Raw genomic sequence first — 9,418 nt, 5'->3', positions numbered from 1 at the left:
TTCACACCTACATCCCAGTTTATTCTTCAGGCCAGAAGCAGCTCTCAGTGGTGGCAGGGGGGACACAATGTGCCCAGCCCCCTGCCAGTGACATGAGGGGGAGGGGAGGGTGGCACAGAGTTGGGAGGGGTGGTGGAGGGGCTCAGCTGGCAGGACCGTGGGTGCCAGTGCAGCCCAGCTCTGGGGACTGGCACAGCCCTGCCAGGGCAGCGTCTGAGATGGGAAAGGTTGGGGAGGGGGAGAAGGGAGGGGTTTGGTTACATTCAGTGCTCTTGCCTGGGGGGGGCCCTCAGCAGGGGGGGCACAGCTCTAGGCCAGGCTGGCATTGGAGCTGCTGGCTGTGCTGTTGCGTTTCTGCAGACACTTGACCGCGCTGGGCACCTGCAGGCCCGAGGTGACCTGGAAGCTGCCACACCAGACCTGTGGGCACAGGGGTTTGGAGGGGAGGAAGGTTGGCACCTTGGCCTTGTTGGCATAGGGATGGAGCCCCCGAGGAGCTGCCCAGCCCTGCGGGCCCTTACCGTGAAGGCTGGCAGCACAGGTTGTGTGAACTTGGCCTTGAAGGTGTGGAGCAGCTGCTTGGTCCTGGCATTGTAGAAGGACAGGAACCCTGTGGGCACATCAGTGGGCATGGGGGGTGGTCACCAAGGCATACAGAGCTGGTAGAGCCCCAGCGTGGTGCCCATGGTAGGGGCAATGCCCAAGGCATACAAGGTGGTGCCTATGCTGGTGGTGGTGCTCATGGTGGTGGCAATACCTGCGCTGGGCATGCTGGGGAGCCAAGCTCATGGTGGGCACAGTGGTGCCCACACTGGTGGCAATGCCCATGGTAGATACATTGGGCACCATGTTTGTAGCAGTGCCCATGGTGGAAAAACTGGTGCCAATGGCAGTGGCAATGCCCATGGTGGATACACTGATGCCCACAATAGTGGCATTCCCTGTGCCCACCCCACCACTGCCCAGTCCCCTCCTCACCAACCCCTCACCAACCTTCGTGGAAGTTGCAGTAGACACCGATGCAGTCGGGCACAGGCACGTCCAGCACCTTGGCCTTGTTGGCATGCTTGGCACTGAAGCTGACCTGCAGCCAGTTGTTGAGGTGCAGGCACCAGGAGGCAGAGGTCTTGCCCAGCTGGTCGAACTTGCCCAGGCTGCGGTATGCCACCCCCACGCCGAAGGCTTTGCTGTCCCGGTCGTACCTCACCTCCCAGTAGTGCTCATCGCCATCGATCAGGGTGTCCCCTGTGGGCACAGGGCATGGCTCTGCCAGCTGCACCCATGGCTGCCCTGTCCTGACCCCAGCACCACCAGATCCCTCTGGGTGTCCTGTGTACACCTCGCATCCACCTCAGGGCCACCCTCCCCTCTGTGCCATCCCCTCTTGAACCCCTGGGTGCCCCATGCCCATCTACATCCACTTCAGGGCCACCCTCCCCTCTGTGCCATCCCCTCTTGAACCCCTGGGTGCCCCACGCCCATCTACATCTATCTCAGGGCCACCCTCCCCTCTGTGCCATCCTCTCTAGCACCTTTGGGTACCCAGTGTGCCCATCTACATTCATCTCAGGGCCACCATCCCCTCTAGCATCTCTGGGTGCCTGCAGTGTGCCCATCTCAGGGCCACCCTTCCTTCTGTGCCATTTCCTCTTGAACAACTAGGTGCCCCATGCCCACCTACATCTGCCTCAGGGCGGATCCCATCTGTGCCATCCCCTCTAGCACCTCTAGGTGCCCACACCACACCACACACCCCGCCCCCAGCAGGTGCCCCCAGCTCTCACCCAGAACCGTGTAGGACTCAGCAGTGAATCGATCTCTGCCCCCACGCCCCGAGGGCATCCTCTTGGGCGACTGCACCACCCTAGGGCAGGAGGGACATGGGTTGGCATTGCCCACGGAAGGACCGTGAGTGTGAAGGGGGGGTGGGGGTGTGTGGCATCACCTTGCAGGGGAGTTGGCAGGTGAGGCTGTCCTGCCCTTGCCATCCTTCTCACGGGCTTTGACGTCCTGCAGCTTGCCCCCTGTGCCATCCCACTCCACGCTCAGCTCCTCCACGCGCAGGTTCTGGTGGCAGGTGCTGGCGTCCAGCCGAAACGTGAAGGCTGGGGACAGCCACTGTCAGCGCGGCCCCCACCTCCCCTCCCAGCCCCTCCCCACCACACAAGGGGCTGGCATGCACGGGGGTGGTGCTAAGCAGGGGGGGCAGGGATGGGGGTGTGGGGGAGGGGGGTTGATGGGCATCCTGCCACCCCGCTGGGACCCACCTCTCGTCTCCAGGGTGACCGGCTCCGAGAACTCTCCTGCCACAGCCTTGTTACACGCCCGCACCCGAAAGTTCATGAACTTCATGTCAAACCTCAGCCCTGTGGGCACAGCAGGGCACAAAGTAGGGCACCAGAGGGGTCTTGCAATCCCCATGTCCCCCTGCAGAGCCTGGCACTGCCACCCAGCTCCTAAAAGACCTGCAGTGCCTGCCGCAAGCCAGCCTCAGGAGGTGCAACAAGACCAAGGACAAGGTCCTGCAGCTGGGTCAGGGCAATCCCAAGCACTGATATAGGTTGGGCAGGGACTGGCTGGAGAGCAGCCCTGAAGAAAAGGCCTTGGGGGTGCTGGGGGAGGAGAAGCTCAGCAGGAGCCAGCAGGGAGCACTTGCAGCCCAGAGAGCCAAGCAGAGCCTGGGCTGCATCAGCAGAAGTGTGGCCAGCAGGGCCAGGGAGGGGATTCTCCCCCTCTGCTCCACTCTGCTGAGACCACTCCTGGAGTACTGCATCCAGTTCTGGAGCCTCTGTTACAAGAAGGATCTGCAGGTGCTGGAAGGTGTCCAGAGAAGGGCCATGAGGATGAGCAGAGGGCTGGAGCTGCTCTGCTCTGGAGACAGACTGAGAGAGTTGGGGTTGTTCAGGCTGGAGAAGAGAAAGCTCTGAGGAGACCTTCTTGTGGCCTTCCAGTATCTGAAGGGGGCTCCAAGAAAGCTGGGGAGGGACTTTTGAAGGTGTCAGGGAGTAATAGGACTGGGGGGGATGGAGCAAAACTAGAAGTGGGGAGATTCAGATTGGATGTTAGGAAGAAATTCTTCCCCATGAGGGTGGTGAGAGCACTGGCACAGGTTGCCCAGGGAGGTGGTGGAAGCCTCATCCCTGGAGGTTTTTGCAGCCAGGCTGGATGTGGCTGTGAGCAACCTGCTGTGGTGTGAGGTGTCCCTGCCCATGGCAGGGGGGTTGGAACTGGCTGAGCCTTGAGCTCCCTTCCAACCCTGACAGTTCTCTGATTCTATGATGCTTGAGGTTGGTGCTGTGCCCTCACCAGAGAGGGTGTACTCAGTGCCCTTGATGCCTTCGACCACCATCCAGGGCTGGTCCTCCTTGGCACGGGGGGGCCCCTCGAAGTTGGTGCGGCGATACTCCAGCACGTAGTGGTCAATCTTGCTGTCCTCCTCGGGCATCCTCCAGGCCAGGGTCACACAGTTGTCGGCCACCAGCGACTCCGCCAGGTCGATCTCGGGGGTGCTGGGCACTGCCAGCAGGAGCAGCTGTGCCAGTGTGTTCCCCCCACCCCCACCACTGCCAGCCAAGGTGTTCCCACCAACCCCTGGCACCCCCAGGGCATCCAGATGTCCCATGGGCTTGGCACCCTATGGATCCCACATGTGGCATCCCAGAGACCGCAGGCATGGCACCCACAGCACCCGTGGGCACTGCACTCTGAGGACCCCAAATTTAGCATTTCAGTGACTCCAGGCATGGCACCCACAGCACCCATGGGCACTGCACTCTTAAGAACCCCAAATTTGGCATTTCAGAGACCCCAAGCATGGCACCCACAGCACCCATGGGCACTGCACTCTAAGGATGCAAAATGTGGTGTCTGAGAGACTCCAGACATGGCTCCCACAGGATCTATGGGCAAAGCACCCTAGGGACCTCATGCATGGCATTTCAGAGACCCCAGGTATGGCACCCACAGCACTCATGGGCACAGCACCCTAGGGACCACAATGGTGGCATCCCAGAGACCCTTAACATAGCACCTCCAAGACCTCACACCCGGCAGCCCAGAGCATGGCACCCAGCATGGGCACAGCCTCCAACCCCCCTCAACCTTGCATCCTTGGCACCTTCTCATCCCTCTGAAGCAAGCACCAAACACTTCCCAAACCTGGCACCCCTGTTCCTCCCCAGCTTCTCACCCCATGCCCTGGCACCCAGCATCCCCTTATACCCTAACGTTGTCTCCTCACCCGACTGGCACAGCTCTCTGCGCCCCCAGCACTGCCCTTCCCTGGTGGAGGGGCACAGCCAGCCGCTGCGCCCTGCCCTCCCCCACGCCCCTGTGTGCCCGCCAGCCGTGGGCAGTACCTGGCAGGAAGGCCAAGGCCTGCAGCAGGCGCCGCTCCTGGGCAAAGTCGACCATCAGGTGGCTCATGTTGTCACTCACCTTGGCCTTGAGCGAGAGGCGGAAGGCTGGGGCCATGGTCACGCTGCAGGGGGGCACATGGAGGGGAGGGGGGACAGCAAAGGGTCAGTGTGCCCAGCACCCACACCCCCAGCCCTGCCTGCTCACCCCCTGCCCTGCGTGGCTGTGGCGAGGGTGGGCAGAGTCACCCCAGCACCCCCGGCCCAGGGCCACCCACACGTCTCAGGGGTCCTGGCTGGGGAGGAGGTTGGGAGTAGAAAAGGGCACAGGGAGGGCACCTGGCTGGGAGGAGCTGGGGGGGACTGGGGGGCACGGGGGGGGCCGTACCTATCCTTGATCTGTTTGGCAGCCTTGGGAGCACAGCAGAGGAAAAGAGGAGGAAGAAAAAAAGCAGGTGAGACAGCAGTGCCAGGAGCCAGAGCGGTTACTGCGAGCGTGCCCACCCTGCTGCCAGCGTGGCAGAGCGTGCCCCTGCCCCCAGCAGCTCAGCATCCCACAGCAGTGCCCCATGGCACAGCATCTCTGCCGTGGTACCCCATGGCACAGCATCCCTGCATCCCACAGCGGTACCCCATGGCACAGCATCCCTGTGTCCTGCTGTGGTACCCCATAGCACAGCGTCCCTGCCATGGGGCCCCATGGCACAGCATCCCTTCATCCCATGGCAGTACCCCATGCCACAGCATTCCCACCACAGCACCCCCATGGCACCTGCTGGTGCCCCCTGTGGCCCTGCCATGGTGCCCTATGCTCTCAGGAGCAAGGGCACACTGGGCAGCTCAGGGTTCACCCCAGGCAGGGTCCCCATGCTCCCCCACAGCCCCACAGCGGGCACAGCCAGCCCAGCATTGCCCCAGTGCCCAGTGCAGACAGGAAGGAAGGTGCCCACCCAGGGGGAGCGCAGCCCTGGGGTGGCATCGATCCGGAGCCAGCACAGCCCCAGCACAGGGGGTCCCTGGTGGGCACTCACCTGGGCAAAGTCATGGTTGTTGGCTGTGCCCAGGGCCTGGTTGGCCGATTCCAGCAGCTCCTCCGAGCTCTCCAAGGCCTTGGCACATGCTGCCAGCTGGGCCTGGCATGGGGAAAAGGGGAGAGGGGCTGCAGTGGGCAAGGGTGCCCGTGGGGGCAGGGAGCCAGGCGGGGTGGGTGCTGACCTGCAGCTCGTAGGTGCGGCTGGCACGCTCCTGCTTGATCTTCATCAGCATCTGCTCCTTCAGCTCATCCAGCAGAGCGTACAGGGACTGGAACTCACTCTCCAGGTCCTCCTGTGCCCGTGTGGAGTTGGCCTGGGCACAGCACCCAGCCTGTCAGAGGGCTGCCACCCCACCCGGCCTTGGGGCTGGGAGGGTCCCAAGGGGAGGGCACAGGGCTGGGCAGCAGGGAGGGGGCAGGTCCCTGGTACCTCCACGTTCTGCAGCATCTGCTTGAGGGAGTAGATGAAGTTCTGGATCTCCTCATTCTTCACGGCCAAGGTGGTGATGATCTTCCGCAGAGCCTCCTGCCCGGCCCCCAGCACCCTCTGGTCAGCACCCCCCCGGGGCCCACCTCCCCTCCAGCCCCTCCAGCAATCCCCCTCCCCCCCCCAGCTCCCTCTCCATGCCAGGCCCAGCCGTGCCAGGCGCCGCGGGCAGCCAGTGCCAGAGCTGTGCCGGCATGGCGGGAGCTGGATGACTTGGCAAGAGTGTGTGTGAGAGCAGGGGGCAGCCAGGGGGGCAGCCAGGGGGGCAGCTCTGCACTGCCCCTGCACCCCCCACCCCTCCTGTACCCTCACCCCTCCCGCACCCTAATCCTTCCAGCACGCCCAAGCCCCTCCAGCACCCCCATTCCGTGACCATCCATCCCTCCTGCACCCCCATCCTTATGCACTGCCCAATGCCTCCACCACCCCCCACCCTTCCAAGACCCCCGCCCCTCCTGCACCCCTCCATCCCACGCCCCTCCATCCCTCCTGCACCCCCCATGCTTCCAGCACCTCCATCTCTTCTGCACCCCGCCCCTGGATGCCCCTCCATCCCCCCCATCCCTCCAGCATCCCCCATCCCTCCTCCCTCTCCAGACCTTCATCCCCTCCAACCCCTCTCCCTCCATCTCTCCCTCTCCCATCCCTCTGCTCCTCTCCCGTCCATCCCCTCTCCCTCCTCCCTTCTTCCCTCCCTCCCCTCTTCCTCCTCCCCACCCCCCCCCGCATCCCTCCATCCTCTCTTCCTTCATCCCTCCCTCTCCCTCCTCCTCTTCCTCCCCCATCCTTCCCCTCTCCCCTCCATTTCTCCATCCCCTCCCCCAGTCCATCCCAGTCTAACCCAGTCCAGCCCAGTCCGGCCCCACCTGGTCTCCCATACCGGGCCGGCCCCGCTCGGCCCCGCCGACACCAACAAAGGGGGAGCGGCGCCCCCCGCCCCGCCCCGCCCCGCGCCGCCCCCCGGGGGCATCATGGGAGGAGTAGTTCGGCCGCTAGGGGGCGGGACCGGGGCGTGCCCCCGAAGCATGCTGGGAACTGTAGTCCGGGAGCGGGGGTGGGGGCGTCCGGGGGGCGCTGCGGAACTCCCAGGGCAGGGCAGGACAGGGCGCGGGGGGGATGTGGCACCCAGTGTGGGATCCCTACTCTCCCAGCGCAGGGATCCCCCTCCTCCCACTATGGGATTCCAGCCCTCCCAGTACGTGATCCCCACCCGCCCGGTATGGACTCTCACCTTTCCAGTATGGGGGTCTCATCTTCCCAGCACAGGACCCTCATCCTCCCAGCATAGGACCCCCCACCTCTCAGTATGGGATTTCTGCCTTCCCAGTACCAGATTCCCATCCTCCCAGCACAAGACCCTCATGATCCTTGTGTGGGATCCCTGCCCTTCCAGTACGGGACCCCCATCCTCACAGCATGGAACTGCCGCATTCCCAGTACGGATCCCCACCCTCCCCGTACAGGGCTCCCATCGTACCGGTACAGGACACCTGAGGAGATGCCATCCCCTCCGTCCCTGTCCCCGTCCCTGTCCCCATCCCGGTTACCATCCGTGACCCCGTCCCACTTACTGCAGTCCTCATCCCCACTCCTGTCCCCGCCCCCGTCCCCCTCCTCCGGCTGCACAGCGGTGGCAGGAAGCTGCGGTGTCACCTCAGCCAGCCTGGGGTGACAGCAGGCTCTGGGGACAGCCGCGCTTTGAGAACGAGGACAGATCGGAGACAGAGACCGCTCGGGGACAAGGACCCCTGGAGCAGGGTGTCCAGGCTGGCACCGGTGTGGGGATGTTGGGGCTTGGGGTCCTCATCCCCCTCCTTGGTGGTGAGTCTGGGGACAGGGCTGGCTTGGCGGGGGGGACAGAGGGGACAGTGTCTGGGACGCTCTGATGGGGCTGTGGGGTTGGGGACAGACTCTCTGGGGGGCACGGGAGGGATACGGGGCTCAAATAGCGTGGTGGCCAGGAGAGGCCGGGGTGGGGCTGGCGACCTGATGGGGGGACCAGACAGGGGTGGGGACGGACATGGGGACAGGCTGGGCACTGGTGGAGCGGTAGAGGTGAGAGACGTAGCTGCTGCGAGGGGACAGGACAGATCAGATGGGGTCAGAGTGTGTGGGGACAGAATGATGACAGAGAGGGACGGGATGGGGACAAGATAGGGACAGATGTGGCCGGGACATGATGGACACAGGGATGTGGGGACAAGGGCTGGGCAGACGAGATGGGGACAGGGCTGTGGGGACAGGATGTGGACAGGAGTGAGTGGGACAGGATGGGGTCAGGAGTGTGGGGACAGGATGGGGTCAGGGGTGTGGGGACAGGATGGGCACTGGGGGACAATGCAGAGCAGTGTGTGGCCAGGGGCAGGGGGGACACACAGGCAGCAGCCTGGCTCCTGGTCCGTGCGCTGACCCCAGCACCCTCAGCCCCATGGGCGGCCCTGGGGGCCATGGGGATGGAGGGTGACACCCCCGTGTCTCGTGTGCTGCTCCCAGCAGCGGGTGCCCTGCAGGTGAACCAGGATCCGGGTGAGGTGCAGGTGGCAGAGGGTGACAGTGTGGCCCTGGAGTGCCAGGTGCTGACAGCCAAGCCCTGGGACCGGCTCCGGCTGGAGTGGGTGAAGGAGCACAAGGAGCTGTGTGCCACCCTCCTGCGTCCTGCCACCCCTGTCCCCAATGCCACCTGCCCTCCCCACCTTCACCTGGCCTGGAGCCCCCCCCGGGCCACCCTCAGCCTCCACCAGGTGCGGGGGGACGATGCTGGACTCTACCTCTGCCGCATCACCCTCGAGATCCCCACCCACGACACGGCCACCGGCAACGGCACCCTGCTCAGGGTCACCGCAGGTACGGGGCCGTAGCGGGGTCCCTGGGAGGTGGTGGGGTCCCTGAGGAGGTCCCTGGGAGGTGGTGGGGTGCCTGAGGAGGTCCCTGGGAGGTGTCATCACCAAGGGAGTTGAGTGGGTCCCTGGAAGGTGGCATCTCTGTTGGGGTTGAGAGGGTCCCTGTGAGGGATGGGGTCCCTGGGAGGTGGCATCCTGGAGGGGGTTCATGAAAGGAGATGCCCAGAGGGTGCTGGGTGGCCACAGTGCAGAGGGATGGGGACAGGGCCAGGCATGGGGACAAGGACTCCCCAACTGCTTTCTCCTCACCAGCAGCAGCTGACAGAGGCCATCAGGCAGGTGAGTCCCAGCTGTCCCTGCTGTCCCCTTCATCCCGATGCCCAGATGCCAGTGGTGCTGAGGCAGTGTCCCCAGCTGGGTGTGCTTGCAGGGCTGCTGTGGGGGCTGGTGGGGGTCCTGGGGGGCACAGTCCTTCTCCTGGGCTTGGTCATCCTTGCCCACTGGTGCCGGAGCAGGAACCCAGGTAACCTTGTCCCCAAATCCCCTGTCCCCAGATCCCCCTGTGCCTCTCTGCCCTCTTCCCACCCTGCCCTATGCACAAATACCCACAAGGTCCCCCCCTCCCAAAATACCCCATGCCCACCCCTCCTTGTACCCTGCCCCGTGCCCAAACACCCCTGTGCCTATCTGGCCCATGCACCCC

The 9,418-nt window shown here is 64.4% G+C and overlaps 1 protein-coding gene across 1 annotated transcript; it reads right to left on the bottom strand.

The window, feature by feature from the left end:
* Window positions 1-309: 309 nt before the first annotated feature.
* On the bottom strand, window positions 310-8,305 carry FSD1 (fibronectin type III and SPRY domain containing 1). Its single transcript, XM_054396079.1, has 16 exons — window positions 8,286-8,305; window positions 7,862-7,946; window positions 7,337-7,495; window positions 6,742-6,867; window positions 5,819-5,935; window positions 5,571-5,702; window positions 5,387-5,488; window positions 4,744-4,766; window positions 4,359-4,480; window positions 3,307-3,516; window positions 2,268-2,366; window positions 1,946-2,105; window positions 1,785-1,864; window positions 994-1,245; window positions 522-610; window positions 310-420 (listed from the first exon to the last, which is right to left on the bottom strand). The coding sequence occupies exons 1-16, from the start codon at window positions 8,303-8,305 to the stop codon at window positions 310-312; spliced, it is 1,887 nt and encodes a 628-aa protein (XP_054252054.1).
* Between the last annotated feature and the right edge of the window lie 1,113 nt (window positions 8,306-9,418).

The sequence above is a fragment of the Indicator indicator genome, chromosome 36 (genome assembly GCF_027791375.1).
Source record: "Indicator indicator isolate 239-I01 chromosome 36, UM_Iind_1.1, whole genome shotgun sequence".
NCBI lineage: Eukaryota > Metazoa > Chordata > Aves > Piciformes > Indicatoridae > Indicator > Indicator indicator.
The sequence above is the reverse complement of the archived record's forward strand: the minus strand, read 5'-3'. Positions and strand labels throughout refer to the sequence as shown.